This window comes from Arachis ipaensis, chromosome B08, assembly GCF_000816755.2.
Source record: "Arachis ipaensis cultivar K30076 chromosome B08, Araip1.1, whole genome shotgun sequence".
Lineage (NCBI taxonomy): Eukaryota > Viridiplantae > Streptophyta > Magnoliopsida > Fabales > Fabaceae > Arachis > Arachis ipaensis.
The window spans coordinates 3,389,631-3,411,119 of NC_029792.2; the positions used below are offsets into that span (position 1 = coordinate 3,389,631).

At 33.9% G+C, this 21,489-nt stretch overlaps 1 protein-coding gene across 1 annotated transcript in view; it reads left to right on the forward strand.

Moving 5' to 3' along the window:
- The window catches only part of LOC107611970 (LOB domain-containing protein 1-like), a 23,890-nt gene extending 22,565 nt beyond the window's left edge, over positions 1-1,325 (forward strand). Inside the window, exon 2 of the mRNA XM_016313826.2 lies at positions 435-1,325. Within this exon, the coding sequence (XP_016169312.1) occupies positions 435-830 (396 nt within the window). The 3' untranslated portion in view covers positions 831-1,325. The remainder of the gene's footprint in view (positions 1-434) is intronic.

The following is a 21,489-nucleotide window of genomic DNA, read 5'->3' on the forward strand; positions in this document are numbered from 1 at the left end:
TAAAAAAAAAAAAAAAGTCAAAATTTGTTTTATTTAAGTTTTATTAATTATTAAATAAGATAAATTCGAACTATTTTTTAAATTATTCTGTTGCTATAGTTTCGTAAAATTTTCAATTAGGTTCCTATATTTTTTTTTCTTTTAATCGAGTTCTTGTACCAAAATATTTTTTTAATTGGGTCCCTACACTTTTTTTTCCTTTTGTTTAGGTCTCTGTATCAATTCTTTTTTTTAGTTGTCCCTATAAAATTAAGCCAATTATTACTAAGAGGGACTTAATTGAAAAAAAAAATTAGTGTGAGAACCAATTAAAAAAAATATAGGGACCTAATTGAAAATTTTACAAAAATTATAGGGACTAACAGATAATTAAACCTTAATTTTTTTGTTATTAAACATTTTGAATATTAAAATTGTAAAATAATTATTTGCAGGAACTTCCGGAGAGTCAAAGAGCTGATGCAGTAACAAGCATGGTTTATGAAGCAGGTGCAAGGATAAGAGATCCGGTTTACGGTTGCGCCGGCGCCATTTGCCAGCTTCAGACGCAAGTCAATGAGCTTCAAGCACAGTTAGCCAAGGCTCAAGCTGAGATTGCCAACATGCAGTTTCAACAGGCCAATATGGTGGCTCTTCTTTACATGCAAATGGCGGAGGCTAATAAGGCTACCGCCACCACACAAGAACCGCCACCGTCACCGCAACAATCGGTGGACAACTTCATTGCAAGCCCTCCTCACATCAACAATAATCTCAACTTCTTTGACGACAACACTAGCCTCAACTCCATGTGGGAGCTTTTTGGACATGACCATATCACTACGTTTTAAAATATCTGTCACTTTATGAATTTGTTACGTTAATAATTCAATGTACTTTGATATATAATTTATATCAAATTACATTGAGTTAAAAATGTACCAAATTTTTTAATGTTCCGATGACAATCTCCTAAGGAGAAGTTGAAGGAATGTTAATCATTTATCAAAAATAATAAGTAGCTAGAGCTAATAAAAAAAAAGGTAACTTTGACTTAGTAGCTAGTTAGGTTAATTAGTTCTGTTTGTGAGGAAGAAGAATATTTTGGAGGGAGTAAGCAGCTAATTAAGGAGTGTAACTTTGGATTTAGGCACGTTGGAAGCAACTTATGTTGAGGAACAATCGCCTGGCCTCCTTTATTTATTTTATTTTCCCAAAAGCTAATAAGCTTTTGATTATATATAAGTTGTTTTCAAACAAAAAATAAAGTTATCCAATTACACTTGTTGGCTTGTTCTGTTTGTATGTATAAGAAGGCAAAGAAATGAAATGGGTCTCACAAGCTAGATTATTGTGGATTTTAATTTCTTAGCTTATTGGAATATTTGAATAAAAGAAGGGAAATATATTATCTATAAAGCATGGACACTTTCTTAATTTGTCGTGTTTCTGACGCATTTCGGACATGACACATATCGACATTTATCCGGCACGTATATTTTTTGTATCCGACTGTCTTAATAAAAAATAAAAAGAAAAATTTTCATGACGCACTTAAATACCATCATGTGTCAGTGTGTCCAATCTTATTATTAACATATATATATTTCTGTATCTTATACAAATTTTAAATTCGTGTATTGGATTCATGTCTAATCATAGTATATTGTATATCAATTGAAACGAGTAACCCGTTTTGGTAACCTGCTATAATTAGTCACTAAAGAAAATGGTCTCTCATAAATGCTTCAATTTTCATGTTAAAGTATGTAGCTTTGGACCACGTGGCTTTGGATTCGTTGTAGTTTCTACCAGAACCCAAAAATTTCATTTGTAGATAAACTGTCAATCACTACCACCCTAGCTAGCTAGCTATACTGACCAATGTAAATTAAAATTATTGACTTTTAATTTTTTATTATTCAACATAAAAATAAATAGTTATGCCACAAAAGAGAATATTACTTGAGAGCGATTTGTAACTTTGTTTCACTTTCAACCCCATGTTAATATATGATTATGAAGAGTAGAACAGTCAATCGCTAGCATAAAGCTAAATTGGAAAAGCTCCCTTGATTCAATAATTAAACTCAACCAACGAGGGGTAAACTTCAATTACAATCTTGTGTCCATGATTTTGTTCCCTCACTTCCTACCCATCTTTCACTTTTGGGAGACAATCTACGGATTCTATTTCCATTTTAAAATACATATTATTTAAATGCTATATTCATATAATTTATTACAAATCAAACATGAACAGTATTTAAATAACTGTATAATGTATGCAATAAAAATAGTTGGAATTCATGTTAGTAATTGGTTGGGAAAAATAACGATAAGCATAATTTTTTAAACTTTTTGTTTTGATTAATTTCCACTATTTGTTCACAATAATTATGAACACATTAATTTGATCAATAGAGTAAGGTAAAAATTCAGGTGAAGTCGACTTCACGTGAAGTTAATATCTGAGAGCCATTAAATGAAAATTTAGTCAAATCAGTCAAATCATTTAACGGCTGTCAAATATCAACTTCACGTGAAGTCGACTGCACCTGAGTTTCCACCACGAGAAACAATGAGTTAGCATGTCGTTGTAAAATCATTGTTCAAACATGTGCAGATCGGACTATAATCGAAGTGGAATTGGTCATTTACTAACTAATTAATTGGAAAAGTTTTCATTTGATCACTATTAAACATAATTTCTTACTATTATTAACTAAGTAACAAGATATATAGGTCTTATAAAAAAATTGATTAGAGATTAAAAAAAAAAAAACCTACACTACTACTTATTACTTAACATAGGCAAATGAATATTTTCATCAATTTGGAGAATCAATTTATTCGCAATAATCGAAATATATCAAACAGCTTTGAGGTTATGATGACAAGTGTCTGTCCCTTAAACGCGTTTTGGGGACTATAATTCAAATCATGTGCTGCCCACGTGAGTTGATAATTTCTAGATTAAAGCAACTAACCATACAATGTCACTTGTCGGCAACACATTGATGCCTCTGTCTTTTTCTTCATTGTGGATTGTGGACAAAAAACTCCTCTTACTCTCAACCAACCATGCCATTATTTTCTATGCGTGGAGCTAAAGGTAGAGATAGATATATAACGGGTTAATGGACAATTTAGCAATCAAAGACTAGTGGAATAATTTTAAATTTGTCTTTCAATGATTTATTTAAGATTTTAAAAATTAATTTTATGATATGATATTAAAATTTTTATAACTATAACATTTAAAATTTTAAAAAAATATACAAAATTTATCTATAGTTTCTTATATACAAAACTCAAAGAGTGTAGCTTGCATTTCAATGACACATAATAGTTATTTGTACAATATAATTCGTTAATTAGTTAATAATGATTAGTTATATATATACCTTTTTCTCTGTATAATTTTAAAAGTTATTTCGGCTAATTAAGCACAACACGTGATAAAAGAGAGAATGAACACTAGTCCAAAAACATCTTTTTTCGGTAGGTACTATATCTATCCATAAAGATGACTATATACTATTGAAAAAATTTTAAGTGTATCAGGAAATATCAATGTTTCAGTTGTTTTAACTTGTTGATTTTAATTAATATATATTATATATATTTTTTATAATTTAGATCAACGGTTAAAATAACTGAAACACCGGTATTTCCAGTACACTTAAAACTTTTCCCTATACTATGCATATATAGTATGTAACATTAAGTCTCATTGCATTCAGATAATAAGAATAATATAACTATCATATTTGTTTACGAGTGTTTGTTATGATGTCTAAATATTAGTGCTAATTAATTATTAAAAATGTTAAAATAATTAATATTTAATTTAAAAAATAAAAATTAATAAATTTATTATAAAAAATAAATTAAAGAAAAATGAGATACTAAATAAAAAATATTATTGAATTGGTTTTATTTATAAGTCTAATTCTTTTAAGTATATTATAGAAAATAACTTTTATTATTTATTCAAGCAATATGCATGTGTTAGCTTGTGATTATACTCATGTAAGAGTAGAAGATTAGATGACGCAGAGGCACAGCTCATGGTTTCTTTATTTGATTGATCGTCTTCCAAATTGTTGCTGATTTCTTAGAAACAGAAGAAGTTTCTTTTCCACAATCCGTAATTTTGAATGCACAAAATAAGTAAAGAAAGTAAAACCGAATCAAACAAAATAAGTAGGGTAGATGGCACGTCCGATCCATGCAAGCATGAATATAGGCACAATCCCACGTATGCATGTGATTCAATATATTCGATCACTTTAAGCTCGGGCGAGGTACCTATCTTAATCAAATTTCCAGAATTAGTGAGTCGTCCTTTTGCATTACTCAACCACAGTCCCACTGTTTTTCTCATTCTTGTCATCTCGTTTATTATTATGCCATTTACGCTTTTCAATTTGGATTTTTTTTCTAACTAATTAATTAATAATGAAACATGATAATCGATCACTTACCTCATTTAAGAACAGAAATATTTGAAAAATAATAAAAACTAGTTTAGATTAGTCTAAAATTATATTATTTTATATTTATTAATTATTTAAAAAAAAACACATAATATATATTAGAGGTAATAAATAGGGTTAAGTATGATTTTGGTCCTTAAGATATAAGTTGAAAATTTTTTTCGTTCCCATCCTTTTTTTGCATACAAAATCGTCTCTAAAATTTAATTTGGTTGGACGAAAAATAATTTTCAACCTATACCTTAGGGATCAAAACCGTGCTTAGTCCTTAATAGCAATTGAGATATAGTAAGAAATTGAAAGCATGAGTGTGTTCTCATGCATGGATGCAGGAAGTTGAATTGGAAAGGAGAAAGAGACTTGAAACGTGGAAGGTGAAAGTGGTGAAAGGGTGAAACGTGGAAGTGAAAGTGAAAGGATACAACTGAATCTCATTCATTGAAATTGTAACTATAGTACTTAATAATAAAATAATAATATATATATATAGTGAAGTACCAATATAAACTAATTAATCCCTTATATTCATTCACAGCCCCCCTCAAACTTAGTAGTGGGTTGAAGAACCACTCTAAGTTTGTCTTGAAATTTGTGAAATAGAGATGATGAGAGAGGTTTGGTGAAAATATCCCCAATCTGATCTATAGAAGGTATATAGAGGACATAGAGTTGTTTCTGATTCACCATCTCTCTTAGGCAGTGAAGGTCGATTTCCATGTGTTTGCACCTAGTATGAAGGACCGGATTAGCCGCTAATGAGCAAGCACTTTGATTATCACAGTAAATAGTAGGTGCTATGGATTGTGGAATTCAAAGCTCCTGTAGAAGATACTGTATAGATACTAGTTCTGACTGAGATGCTGCCATGCTCCTATACTCTGCCTCAGTGCTACTACGACTAACTTTGGCTTGCTTATTGCTCCTCCATGATACCAAATTGCTTCCTAAGTATACACAATAGCCAGTAACTGATTTCCTGTCCTCCAAATCCCCTGCCCAATCTGCATCTGCGAATGCAAGTAGTCTCAAGTCAGCACATTTTTTAAATTTAATACCTGTACCTGCAATATATCTGAAGATGCGTTTGACAGCTTTCCAGTGCTCAATTGTTGGAGAGTGCATGTATTGAGAGACCTTGTTCACAGAGAAAGCAAGTCTTGAAATAGTCAAATACTGAAGTGATCCAACAATCTCTCTATACAGTTTTGGATCCTGAAAATGTTCAGCACCATTTGATGTAAGCTTCAAGGCTGAGACCATAGGGGTAGGCATTGATTTTGCAGTGTCCATTTTGGCTTTTTGTAATAGATCTTGAGCATACTTTTGTTGGAAAATTAGAATGAATCTATCTGTTAAATAGGAGAATTCTAACCCAAGAAAATAACTGAGTTTTCCAAGATCTTTAAGCGGAAAGATTTTATTAAGATCAGAGATGAGTTTGTCTATTTCACCAGGGTCACTTCTAGTGACAACAATATCATCTACATAAGCTAAGAGAAAGGTGGTAGATGTATTAGTGTGTTTAATAAACAATGAAATATCACTTTTGGTTCTAGTGAAACCAAACTGTAATAACGTAGCAGTCAATGTATTGAACCAAGCTCTTGGAGCTTGCTTCAATCCATAGATTGCCTTGTTCAACTTACAAACCTGTGATGCATTTCCAAATTGGTAACCAGCTGGTGGAGACATGTATACCTCTTCTTCAAGAATACCATTCAGAAAGACATTATCAAAATCAAATTGCCTTAGTGTCCATCCACGTGATAGAGCTATAGTAATTACAATTCTCACAGTAGTAGGTCTCACAACTGGACTGTATATTTGGCTGTAATCTATGCCTTCAACTTGCAAAAAATCCTTCGCAACTAACCTGGCTTTGTACCTGATGATGTTGCCTAATGGATCTCTTTTTATAGCAAATGTCCATTTAGAATCAATAACAGTTTTATACTTTGGTGGTTCAACTAAATTCCAGGTGTTACATCTTATTAAAGCTTGGATTCCAGCATCCATTGCATTTTTCCAATGTAAACACTGAAGAGCTTGTTTAACATTCTTTAGGGTATTGTTAATCAAATCATAAGGTTCTACTGAAGTTATAGCTAATGCTTGAGGTCTATTGTTTTTGGTTTTTGATCTTGTGAGCATATTATGAGTATTAGAAGATGTAGTAGAACTAGTGTTTGTAGGATTTTCAAAAGGTAAACAGATTTCAAGACCTGAAATTGGGATGAAAGAATTCTTATTGAGGCTAGTACTAGAAGAGGTATGCTTAGTAATTTGAGTGTCAGGACAGGTAGTCGATGAGGTAGAATCTGAGATATCTAGAAGAGGTAGAGTTTGGAAAGGGTTAGAAGTCTTGGGTGAAGTGTTGAATGTAAAAGCTGGCAGATCTTTAACTGTATCATGGTTCACTACTAAATTTTTATTGGGAAATAGAGAATTGTAAGGAAATTCAGTTTCATGAAATATCACATGTCTTGAATAGTAAATTTTTCCATCTTTAGTTATGCACTTATAACCCGTGTAGTTACTATCATAGCCAAGAAATAAGCACTTTTCTAATTTGAAAGCAAACTTTACTTTGTTAGAAGATCTTAAATAAGGAAAACAAGCACATCCAAATATTTTAAAGTTCTTATAATCTGGTAAATTTTCAAATAAAGTTTCAAAAGGTGATTTATTCTCTAATGCAGAACTTGGTAATCTATTAATGATATATACTGCTGATAGAAATGAGTCTTCCCAAAATAACATTGGTAATGCAACAGTAGCCAAAAGTGACAATCCTACTTCAGTTATATGCCTATGTCTTCTCTCTACACTACCCTGTTGTTGATGTGTGTAGGGACATGAGATTCTATGCATAATACCATGTTCAGTTAAAAATTGAGTGAAGGAGTGTGACATGAATTCCATACCTCTATCAATTTGTAAAGCCTTAATCTTCAATCCTGTTTGAGTTTCCATAAACACTTTATAATTTTTCAATGCTTGTAGTGACTGAGATTTATGAGTGAGTAAAAAAATAGTTAATGTATTTTGTATGAGCATCTACAAATGAGATGTAGTATCTATATCCATTTCTAGACATCATAGAAGCGGGACCCCAAATATCAACAAAAATAAGATCTAATGGTGCTGTATAGACTGATTCAGATTTTGCAAAAGGCAACTGATGCATTTTTTCCAGAGCACAATATTCACATATTTGAACAAAATTAGAATCAAATTGGGCAGGAACTCCACATTTTTCAAGACAGAAATTACAGTTTTTATTGAACTGTGACCTAGGCGTTTATGCCAAAGGTCAAGGGTTACATTTTTGTTGCTTTGAGCTACAAATGCTTTCTTAATAGAAGAATCTGTAATGCTATGCTTACAAGAAACAGAATTATTCAAAGAACTATGCATTAAGGATTTATTAGGCACGGGAACAAACAAATTTTGAAAGGAGTATATGCCATTTTTAGCTTTGCCTTGGAGAAGAATTTCTTGAGAGTTCTTATCACGCACAATACAATCATAAGGCCAAAATTCAAAATAGACATGATTATCTAAAGCAAATTGAGATACACTTAATAAATTCTGTGTGATTTCAGGGACATGAAGTAATTTATTTAAAAGAAACTTGATTTTACTATCTTTATCACAAAGAATTGAGGTTCCTTGAGCTAGAATTTTCGTACCTTGACCATTACCTACAAACAATTGATCAGAATCTGGAATTGAAGAGTTGAAATTCAGCAAGTTGAGTGAATCTGGTGTAACATGGTGGCTTGCTCATGAATTTGGATACCATACAGATTCCTGATAATTTTGAGGATTTGAGAAATAAGCTCTTGGTTGATGGAACTGTGATGATGGTGGTGGTGGTTGCGTGTTAGAGTAGGAAAATGTAGATTGTGGTGATTGTGAGCTATTTCCATAAGTTTGAAAGTTAGGATCGAATCTATGGAAGCAAGTTTGAACCACATGGCCTTGGCGACCACAAAATTGACACTGAGGTCGATTACTTTGATTAAAAAAATGACCTCCTCTTCCAAATCTTCCCCCTCTTCCTCTTCGAAGAAAAGAACCTCTCTGAGATTGATTGGTATAGGATGATGGTGCTTGTGCCAGATTTTCCATGGGGATGCCACCTTGTGGTTTCTTGTATCTTTCCAACATATCATCATAGGCTTTAAGAAAAGACTCGACTTCAGGCACGTTGTAGGATGATAATTTTGACATTACATAAGTGATAAAGACAGTATATTCCTCAGGTAAACCATCAAGAATTGCTGAGATATGGTCATCTTGTTGAATTTGATATCTAATACATTGTAGAGAGTCAACAAGATCCTGGATTTGTGAAAGATAATCTGGTATCGATCTAGTTTTTCTTACTGATTTCAGTTGAGCTTTTAAGCTTTGAATTCTTGTGGCAGAGGTCTCAGCAAAATAGTCATTGAGTGCATTCCAAATCTCATAAAATCGATGACACTGAAGAATCTTGTTCTTGAAGGCTTTGTGACTGATGCAAGAACCCACGTTGATAGAGTAAGATCATCTAATCTCCATTGTTTGAAGGCTTCAGTTTCTGTTTTCGTCTTCTTTGCAGCATCTTCTTCATATTGTTGTGGAATCTTGCTTTGGTACAAGTGATCTTCAAGACTTAAACTCTGAATTGTAAGCAAAGCTTGGTGTCTCCATGTATTATAATTGTTGTGATCCAACTTCTCAGAAATTAGAGAGATCGATCTCTTGGTTGAAGATTCTGATAGAGTGATTGACATTATGGAACACCAAATTGAAGAAATCGAGAAAGGGGCAAAATAAAATTGGGGCAAAAATTGGGACAAAAAAAATTGGGAAAAAAATGAAAGATGAATTAGAATTTGAAGAGAAGCAGGATCTCAGGCTCTGAATACCATAATAGCAATTGAGATAGAGTAAGAAATTGAAAGCATGAGTGTGTTCTCATGCATGGATGCAGGAAGTTGAATTGGAAAGGAGAAAGAGACTTGAAACGTGGAAGGTGAAAGTGGTGAAAGGGTGAAACGTGGAAGTGAAAGTGAAAGGATACAACTGAATCTCATTCATTGAAATTGTAACTATAGTACTTAATAATAAAATAATACAATATATATATAGTGAAGTACCAATATAAACTAATTAATCCCTTATATTCATTCACAGTCCTAATAAATATGTAATTTTAGATGTTATATTTGCAAAATTATAAATGTTAAGTTTAATAAGGTCACTTTAGATTATTATCTCCCTAACATTACTGATTCCGAAAATAGTGGCAACCCTGTATATCAAAAAGCTATAAAGAATTTCAATCATACTACACATCTAAGCGTTTTTGTCAACTTAGTCTAAGTTGACCCAAATCTAACAAAAACTACTCACACAATGTACACGTGAATCACACACTTCTTTACGTTCTTTCTTTTTCTTTGCGTGTTTTCTCTTCATCGTCGTTCTTTTATTGCTACTGTTGTTGCTGTGTTGTTTTTTATTATTATTTCTTCTCCTCTTTCTCCGGATAGTTATTGCATCATTTTTTTATTTTTTATTTTTTTTATTCTTATTTAGAGGATGAAAGAAGAAGAATTATGAGAATTTGAAATAAAAAGGAGAATATAAAAAAAAAAGATGATGAAGAGTTTTGAATTGTGCAGAATTTATTAGAAAATAGCATTAAAACTTTTTAATCGTGATGCATGAATTTTTTTAATTTTGATGATATCGAAATTTTTTAATAATAACACAATTTCTTTGTTAAGATGGTGAAAGAAGAATTATGAGAAGAATAAGAAGAAGAAAAATATATAGCACCAAAACTTTAGAAGTGTAACATAGGAATGAAGTTTCTTAATTTTGATACTAAAATTTTTTAACCGTAACAAAAAAATTTTAACCGTAATATTTTCAACTAAATGATATACTTTTTTTTATTATTAAACTAGTTGAGTGGTATTGAACTTATATATATAAGAAATTTAGCTATTTTTGTGTCATTTGCAATAAATTATTGTATTTTTTTGTTCCAAAATACATTTAAGTGTATTTTGTTTATTGAGAGTTTAGGTTTTTGAACTTGTGATTCTTTAATGATTTCTTATATTATTTATCAAAAATTCTTATATTATTTCTAATTAAATGATATTTTTTATTATCACTGAATTGATTATGTGGTATTGAACTAATATATAAGAGATTTTAGCCATTTATATATTTTTTGAAACAATTTGATGTGTCTTTTGAATTTAAAACACATTTAAATGTATTTTGTTAGTTGAATATAAGTCAATTTTAGACTTGTAACTCTTTAAAGATTTCTTGTGTCATTCACTAAAATTTTCTGTGTCATTCAAAAAAAAACTTCAGTATCATTTATAATTAAATGATATATTTTTGTTATCATTAAATTAGTTATGTAATATTTAACTAAGAAGATGATGATAATGATGACGAGAGAAAGAGAAAAAAGTAAGAAGAGAAAAAAATCAAATGAAGAGGAGAAGATAGTAGTGATGACAACGACAACAATGACAAAAAAACAAAAAAAAATGGAAGAAAAAAAGAAACAGCAATAATGATGCAGATACGAAGAAGAAAAGAAGAATATACTACACGAGTTGAAACCCATTTTGACCCTTGAAATTTAGACCGACCTCAATTTCGACCTCCAAATTTTTAATTACCCAATCAACACCCCCAAATATTGGATCGTGCCTCACGTTTGCCCCTGTAGTTATCTTTGTCAACGGAGAGCTGATGTGGCACGTTAAGTTGACACGTAGGAAACCCTAAAACGATGTCGTTTTATGTTCCCTCTCAATTTTCACTCAATGTGACGTCGTATAAGGGCTTCGTTGGGTTAAAAAAGTTGGGTCAACCTATAGATGAAGACACAGACGTAACTTGACCCTTCGTCTTCCTTCTCCTTTTCTTCTATTCTTCTTTCCCACATTTTTGTTCTTCTCGCCTGCTTGACTATGAGAAAGGAGAATCAGAGTAACATTCGTCATGTATTAGACTGTTGGGTGATATTGTTGAACAAGTAGCATTGTCGCAGAAAGAAACGGCGAAGATCAGATTAGTCAGTGAAGGTTTTTTTTTTTTTTACGAATTTGTTGATACTCTGTTCTTGGCTTTTGTTTTAATTTTCGTATTGCATTGTTTTTGTCGAAGCAAGCTGTTGTTTATATCTAGAGCATTGGAAGTTGTTGCATGTGAATGATACTAGGGCTTGTTTTTTATTTTCGTTGCTGAAAAAGAGAATGTCATTTGTATCTTTTGTTGTCTTTGGATAAATGTTATTATGTATGTGTTATTGGTTGTGTTTAAAAAATTTGTTGCTTAAAAATCAATGATGCTCTATTTTGTTTTTTGGAGTTTGAACTGAGTTAAGCTAGTATGCTTTATTTTTTGAAATCATTATTGAGATTTTTGTTATTTTTCAATGTAGATGGATGATGACATAAAAATTATCATCCACCATGGAGAAAGTTTTGAGACAAAAGAAGATGGAGAAGTAGTGTATGTCAAAGACCAAATTGAACAGTTGTTTGGGCTAGAGGAAGATACAATGGACGTGTTTCCAATAAGAAATTACTACAAGATTCTTGGATATGACAATTTGAAGTAGTGCTGGTGGCTAGTTCCTGGGAGGCCCTTGAAGACTGGATTGAGAGCACTCTCACATAACAAGGAGTTGTTGGGGATATGCTTTCACGCGAAGAATAATGAAGGTGTAGTGCATGTGTACCTTGAGCATGGAAGTACTGAACCTGAAGGTGATGAGGTTCCACAACTGATCCCAATGACCCCCAATCCAAAAACTCCTGTTTCTGACAACACCTTGAATCCATCTTCATGTATCCCAAATACACCTCATGGACAAAATACTTTCACATCCCCTGAACCAAACTTTGCACCTTCAATTATGCCCAACTCTGAACTTGAAGCCCAGCCCACCTAAGATCATCCAGCCCAGCCCACCTCTGTACCTCTAGCCCAGCCCAAGTCAAAGCCTGTAGCCCAAACTAACTCTTCACCTGCAGCCCAGCCCATCTCAGATCTTACACCCCAGTCCACCACCTCCACACCTCCATCCCAGCTTATATTAATGCCTCTTTCCAGACCATATTTTTCTAAACCCAAAATCAATAAACCTGAGATGTTTATTCCAACCACCACTATAAAGAAGTCCACTACAAGTGTAAAAAAGAATTCAAAGTCTACCCCAAGAAAAGGTGCTATCAAGAAGGTAACAATACCATCACCAAAAAGAGTGACACGATTAGCTTAAAGAAATGCACCCATAGGGAAGAAGGTTGTCGGTGAGGTCCCTACAGTGACATTAAGCAGTGACAGTAGTGACTCGTATGAGAGTGCGAAAGATGAGCTCTTTAGACCTGGACCCGAGGCTTTTGAGAATTCAAGTGATGATGATTCTGATTCCGAGATGGCTGTAGCAAGAACCAGGGAGTTGAAAATGAAGAAAAATAAGGAAAAACATAAGATATGTCTTGAAGACTTGTGTGAAGAGGATGAGCTGATAGTTCAGAATTGTTATGAGCAAGTGACCTGGGGCAAGTGATAGGAAAAGTCAATGAGGTCCAGCCACCATATGATGCCTTTGATGCATACCACGATGATTCCAATGGAAATGATTCATGGTAATCTGAGGAAATAAAGACCCCACCTAATTCGGATGAAGAATCTGATGTGGATGATGACATTGCAGTCGCCCTTGTTGCTGCTGCAGCAGCTTTAATAGCTAAGGAGAAAGAAAAGGGTTCTAATGCAAGTGATGCTAAAGAGGGTCAGTCTGCACAAGACAGAGAAGGAGAGAATGACCCTACTCCAACCACTGATGTTGCTACTTCTGAGGCCCCACCAAATGCTAATGCTCCTTTAGAGATTATGCTATCACCGATACCTTTTTCACTACCAGATTCTGGAGAACAAGAACAAGAACAAGTAACCATCCGTGTTGTCCTATTATTTATGTGTTTAAGGTTTATGTTAAATATTTGTTCAGTTTAATTGTGTATTTAAACTAACTTGGACTTGTATTCTACTCATGCAACTATAAGTTACTCCTACAACGAGGCCCAACAAATTACAATCTAAGAGGAAAGCATCTCCAGTCCCAGGATAAGCAATTGTAGATCCATTGCAGGGAGAAAGTTCTGGAACAACTTCAAGGATGGCTGAAGTCATCGAATTTATCCTTACACCAGGAGTGAAGCCAGCATTCAAACCTCCTAGGAAGAAATGAATGATATTTAGCAGTCATAGATTATTATAGTTAGGGTAGTTATTTTCTTAATTATGTTTATTCTGTCTCACTGGAACATGATTATATGTGTTCATATACTTGGCTATTTTGTTGAAGACTTTCTGAATGTATTTTATTCATGACTTTCTGGTTATCTGTTCAGTTACTAGCTTGCAATGCCTTTGGATATTGACTATGAATACCCTTTTTTGGACCCTAAATGTAGACACTTTATTTCAAACTTATGAATGGTACCAGTATGTTTAATACTTAACCACACTTCTTCATTGATGCAACATTATACACGTACCAGATGAGCTAACACGTGCTTCTTTTTCATAATTGCTGAATACAATGCTTTCATTCACCCTCAACATATACAGCTTTTAATCATACTTACACTATACATAACAGTCACAAACACAGCTAAACAAATAACCAAACTTAAAATACTAATCCATAGTTTCAAACACCTGATTTCAACTTCCATTGAAGTAATTCTCCATGCTAAATTCATCTTCTAACTATCATCATTGCTTGTAGGTTGTGCTTTGCCCATTAAGCTCTGTTCTCCTTCAGCGTCTGCCCACATAAAGAAACTACACCACATTCTCCCAAAACTCTGTCAATTCTACATCAACCAACAAAAAGAAAAAAATTTAAGCATACTCATCAAACAAAAGTACCAGTTGCAACACATTGAAGAAGAAGACATTGAGAACTTACATTATAATTTGGACACCCATAAAAGGTCTCTCAGGATTGGCATTTGTCTCAGACCATCACAGAACTGGACGCATTCCACAACCACACCAATCAGGAATCTTCCCCAATCTCCCACGAGTAAGGTTACTCACTGAAGCCCCATGAGAATGTGATCGTGCCGAACTCCTTGCGGCTTGGCTTCATGAACTCATCATTTCGGCAAGCTGCGTGCCACGTAGATGCACACCGTGTTAACTTAACGTGCCACATCAGCTCTCCGTTAACGGAGATAACTACAGGGTCAAACGTGAGGCACGATCCAATATTTGGGGTATTAATTGGGTAACTAAAAATTTGGAGGTCGAAATTGAGGCCGGGTCCAAATTTCAGGGAGCAAAATGAGTTTCAACTCGACGTATAAAAAAAAGTGTGCACATAATGACTTAAGTATACTTAATTAAAAAATTGCTTGGTTGTCTAACTCTTTTAAAAAAAACTTAACACAGTGTTGACTATACAAATTATTAACAAATTATTATTCCTCCAAATATATGTATAATAACTTAAAAAAAACTCCTAATTTTGAAGGTCCAACTCCTCTATGACAACTTCTGCTTCGTCATCTGTGCCACCACTGCCCAACCCCTTAACGAGCGTCCTATCCGCCGCATCGTCGTCAAAGTCTTCAAGAACCTCAATCATAGTTATCATAACCGAACCGATAATTAACACGGTCATACGAATGAGTCACTGGGTTACTGGTTCAACCAGTGAGTCATTGATTTACCCAGTTGACTGGTCATAATTAAATAAAAATATAAAATTATAGAAATAAAATTAAAAGTTAAATATATATTTTAAAAAATATATTAATAACAATCAAATATCAATTCTTAGATATAATTCATAGTGCAAAAAGAGATAATAAATTAGCTACTAGTACAAATACTTTTTTCAATTTAAATGAACAAGCAAAAAAATAAAAAATAACACAATCAATATCAATATATCAATATATTTGTATACTATGTGTTGTTACTTGTTTGGTATCTATGTCAATCCATGCTTAAAAGGATTTAAAAAAATAAAAATTCATTCATAGTTTATTATATATTTAATTTTTGTCACCTATAGTAATGAGAAGCAAGCTGGCGCAGAGGCAAGAGGAGAGGCGTGTATGTTGGCTGCTCTGTGTTCAAATCCTTGCTTCACTCATTTACTCATTTTTGGAGTATATCGTAGACCCGTGCGGGTCTGGTGGAGTCTAGAGTGCGAACCGGCCGGTTTTCAACAGGTTTGACCACCGTTGACCGGTTCAATTATAGGTCCGGTCCAAATTCTTAAGCAATCCGGCCAGACCACCAGTTCATCGGTTCAAGCTGGCGCAGTGGCAAGAGGAGAGGATGGTTTGGCGGCGCGAGGGTGCATCGTGGACCCGCGCGGGTCTGGTGGAGTCTGGAGTGCGAATTGGCCGGTTTTCAATGGATTTGACCATCGTTGACCGGTTTAATTGCAGGTCCGGTCCAAATTCCTAATCGAATCATCCAGACTATCGGTTCACCGGTTCAAGCTGGCGCAGTGGCAAGAGGAGAGCCGTGTATGCTGGCTGCTCCGTGTTCGAATCATTGCTTCACTCATTTACTCATTTTTGGAGTATATTGGACGGGAGCTCCTGTCATGGTTCGGCGGCGCGCGGGTGCATCGTGGACCCACGCGGGTCTGATGAAGTCTGGAGTGCGAATCGGCCGATTTTCAACAGGTTTGACCACCGTTGACCGGTTCAATTGCAGGTCCGGTCCAAATTCCTAATCGAACTGGCTAGACTATCGGTTTATTAATTTTTTGGTCGAACCGGCCAGTCCGGTCCGATTCTTATAACTATGCCCTCGATTGCACTCTCGCCCTCCTATGTCGTTGCCCCTACGCTAGGTCTTCTTAAATGATATACTTTTGTTATCATTAAATTAGTTATGTAATATTTAACTAATTAAGAAGAAGAAGAAGAAGATGATGATGATGATGATGATGATGATGATGATGATGATGATGATGATGATGATGATGATGATGATGATGATGATGATGATGATGATGATGATGATGATGATGATGATGATGATGATGATGATGATGATGATGATGATGATGATGATGATGATGATGATGATGATGATGATGATGATGATGATGATGATGATGATGATGATGATGATGATGATGATGATCAAAGTGTTAGAAACAAGAGACTAAAGTGGAGAAATGATTTGTGTATTATTGAGTGTATTCAAGTTGTCTGGAATGATACAATATAAAAATGGTATTTATAGGTGTTAAGAGACTCGTAATAATAAAGACATAATATTCTATAATAAATATTCAGATATACTAAATAATTCTAATGAATGCTAATTGATCCTAATATATTCTGACATCCCCCCTCAAACTCAAGTGACAACTTTAGATTGAAACTTATTTAAAATAACGGAAAAAAATGCATAAACCGATAGAACGGGTGCAGACGAAACTACCGAAAGGAAGCGCAGACAGAACTGCCGCTGTCCGAAGGAAGCACAGATGGAACTGTCGTTGCCTGAAGGAAGCAAAGATGGAACTGCCGGAAGGAAACGCAGACAGAACTGACAGAAGAGAACGCAAATGGAACTGTCGGAAGGTTACACAGATGAAACTGTCGCAAGAGTGGCCAACTGCCGAAAAACTGCTGAAAAGATGGTGAACTGCCGGAAAACTGTTGAAAAAATGACAAAGTGTAAAGAGATGGCAAACTATTAGAAGGTGACAAAAAATATATGGTTTCTTCATGAAAATAAGTAAATAGTGGATTAATGAGCTAATCGGTGAGGTGAAAAAGTATCAAAGCATTGACAAAAAAGAAGAAAAAAATGGCACAAAAGAAAAAGTAAGTAGTGGATTAATGAGCTAATCGGTGTTAGAAACAAGAGACTAAACTGGAAAAAAGATTTGTGTATTATTGAGTGTATTCAAGTTGTCTGAAATGATACGATATAAATGGGTATTTATAGGTATTAAGAGAGTCGTAATAATAAAAACGTAATATTTTATAATAAATATTTAGAAATATTAAATAATTATAATAAAAGCTAATTGATCCTAATATATTTTGGCAGAAAGAAAGAGAAAAAAGTCAAAAGAGAAAAAATCAAATAAAAAGAAGATAGTAGATAACAATGACAACAAAAGATAGAAGAAAAAGGAACAGCAACAACAATACAGATATGAAAAAGAAAAGAAGAATATACTGTACGTATAAAATAAAAAGTGTGCGCATAATGGCTTAAGTAGACTTAGAGTTTGTTTGGGTGAGCTTCTAAGAAAATATTTTTTTTTGAGTTATCTTTTTTTTAAAAGATCTTATGAAAAAGTAAAAGTAATTTTATGTTTGGGTATCTCATGCAAAAAGATCTTTTTATCTATCAATTATGTTTGGGTATAACGATATAAAAGTACTTTTTTATTTATTTATTAGATGAAAAACATCTTTTTTTTTATTTTTCTAGTGCTTTTACTTTTACTATTAAAAATTTGCCAAATACACTAAAAAAAAAAAAATCTTTTTTTATTGAAAAAATATCTTTTTTTATTAAAATAATGGCGCCCAAACAAGCACTTTATTAAAAAATTGTTTGGTTCTCTAACTTTAAAAAAAAAAAAAACTTAACACGGTCCTGACTATACAAATTATTAACAAATTATGATTCCTCTAAATATATGTATGATTTCAGTGCCAGCAAAATCAATAGATAGATCCATCCCAGTATAGAAAGGTATACTATATGCATAGAGTATATTAAAATTAGAGTAAAATATTATTTTTGTCTTTAATGTTTGGAGTAAGTTTTATTTGTATCTTTAATATTTAAATCGTCCTATTTATATCCTTAACGTTTATAAAAGTGATTTAATGTTATCCTGCCATTAATTACACCTCATGAGCTTTAGTTGAAGTTTTAAAAATTTTTTTTTGAAATTAGAATACAAATATCTGGGACAGAACTGATGATCTACTCCGAAAAATAGCTCATCAAAAGTTAAAACTAATTCCTACAATATTTACATAATTCACTTTTTTAGGGACATAATTGAACCTAAACACAAATAGTGAGTAAAATATTAAAATCAAACACATCCAAGTGAGACCTAATTGAGAATGAATACATCAAAGTGAGAATAATTGAAAAATACAATCTGATCTGTTAGTATAATTAGCGGCAGGATAACATTGAATTACTTTTATAAATATTAGAGATACAAATAGGACGATTTAAACGTTATGGACACAAATAGGACTTATCCTAAATGATTTAAACGTTGGCAAGTTGTGCAACAAACCTTTCTTAGTGGTCCCTTGAGTCCATCCTTGGTTGAAACTCTTATAGTTCTTATTCCCAAGTACGAAAACCTTGGTGCTTTCAAGGATTTTCAGCCTATTATCCTCTGTAACTTCATCTATAAGATCATCACGAAAATCTTGGTTAACAGGTTACGACCCTTTCTTGATGAGATAGTAACCCCTACTCAAGGGGGGCTTTATTTATGGTAGGAGTGCTTTGGATAACATTATTGTTGCTCAAGAGATGCTACATTCTTTCAAGAAGACTAAGCCAAAAATGGGAGCCATTGCTTTTAAAATTGATTTAGAAAAGGCATATGACAGAGTGGATTAGACTTTTCTTGCAGAGTCTGAGTATTTTTGGCTTTCCCAGTACACTATTAATCTGATTATGAATTGCATTCAAGGATCCAACTTATCCATCTTGTGGAATGGTGCAAAATTGGAGGGGTTTCCAGCCTAAGAGGGGGCTTAGACAAGGGGATCCTATGTCACCCTATCTCTTCATCATTTGCATTGAAAGGCTAGCTACTTTCATTGAAGTCCAAGTCAGTTCTGAAAACTAGGAGAATGTAGCTATCTCTCGAGGTGGACTGCGGTTGTCACACCTTATGTTCGCTGATGACTTGTTCCTGTTTTGTAAGGTGACCATGCCTCAAGTTCGGAATGTCATGAGAACTATGGATTTTTTTACAAAGCTTCGGGTATGAAGGTTAATCTTGAGAAGTCAAAAACTCTTTCCTCTAGGAATGTATCCAATAGTCGAAGGGAGGTGCTGTGGGAGCTTTTCAGATTCAGTTGACGAACGATTTAGGAAAATATTTGGGTGTTAACATTGGGCACTCGCATTCTTTTAGAGCCTTTTTTGTGAAAACTTTATCCCGTATTAAGTTCAGATTGGCAAACTGAAAAGGTAGGCTTCTTAACAGAGTTGGTAGACTATGTTTGATTAAATCTGTTGCTTCTGTTTTACCTATTTATTGTATACAAATCTCTCTTTTTCCCTCTTCTGTTTGTGCAAAAGCTAATGCTATCATGAGATCTTTCTTATGGAAGGGGCAAGTTGATGAGCGGTGCCTTAACCTAGTCATGTAGGAGACAGTTATTACTCCTCGCAAGTTTAGTGACTTGGGTGTTAAAGATACAAAATATGTAAATCTCGCTTTAATGGGCAAGCTTCTATGACAATATCTTCATAGTCCTAATAAGCTCTGGATTCGGGTCTTGAAGGCTAAATATGAGCCGGATGTTCTTATGGAGAGTAGGAGTTTTATTGGTGCCTCAGGTATTTGGCATGATATCATGAAAGCTAAGGTCAAGATGCAAGAGGAGTTTTCTTAGAACACCGGTAGCCTTTCTCAATCCTTTTGGTTTGGAAAGTGGTACCTGAATGGGTGTCTTGCTGCTTTTGTTCCTTTTGTTCATATCACGGACACAACTTTGAGGGTGGAGAATGTTTGGTTCCACGATCACTGAAATTGGAGAGTATTGTTCACTCCCATTAATAATGACTTTAAAATCAGGTTGGCTTCTATTCGACCATGTTTGTATGGAGATCTTGATTCTGGTTGGTTCTGGAGTAGTTCTATCCCAAGGTTTATTCGGCTAGGTGCGAATATGATTGGTTGCTGAGCCATAAGATGTTTTGGGATCCTGCTATTAATTTACTCTGACTTTGGCGAATGCGCATTCCGGAAAAGATTAAACTACTCCTATGGCTCGGGATTCAGCATGTCGTGCCAACCAGTCGATTCCATTTACCGCAGATGCTTAGTTGTCTTTGCGATCTACCCTCGGTGCAACCTGGTGGAAGAAGACGTCTTGCATTGCTTCAGATATTGCATTAAAGCCCAAGCTGTTTGGCATACCTTGGTGATTGGATGAAACATAGATGACATTGGTAGAGATTTTCATAGTTGGGTCAAGCGTAACCTTCATGTTAGCGAGTGCTTGTTCTCCACGGCTATTTGGTGGATTTGGCGTGATCGCAACAATGATATTTTCAATGATGAAAATGCCTGAAGTACTTTCAAGGTAATTCTTCTAATGCAGATAAGGATTTTGGTGCCATGTCTGTTTTTGTGGGAACGCAAACCCAAATTCTCCTTCCTTTTTTTGGATTGCTCCTCCTAATTCGGCGATTATGTTGAATTGTGATGTCAGTATTTTGGTTTCTCGGCATGTGGCTGGTTTTGGATGCATTCTTAGGGATCATTTAAGTAATTGGATTAAGGGTTGCTCAGATGTTTTTTTGAGGTCAATGTTGTTAGAAGTGAGCTTTTTGGTTTGTTTGGTTTGGAATTGTGAGTTTAAAGAGGTCATTTGTGAGACAGATTACATCGATGCGTATCATGCTATTGTTCAGAATTCTTTGGGTGTTCATCTTAATCTCACCGTCAAGATCCAAAAACTGTGTAACAGATCTTAAACTGTGGATTTAGCTTTAATCCAACGGACTACAAATGCAACGGCAAATTATATGGCAAAAACTGTCGTACGTTGCAATATTTCTTATTATATGAAGCGGTTGTTGCCCCAATAAAATTTGGTTGAGTTTTTAATAAAAAATATGTCTCTTTCCTTTTAATTTTTTTTCATGTGTGTTTCTTTTGTGCTTAGTTACCAAAAATATGCTGTGGTGCATGAAT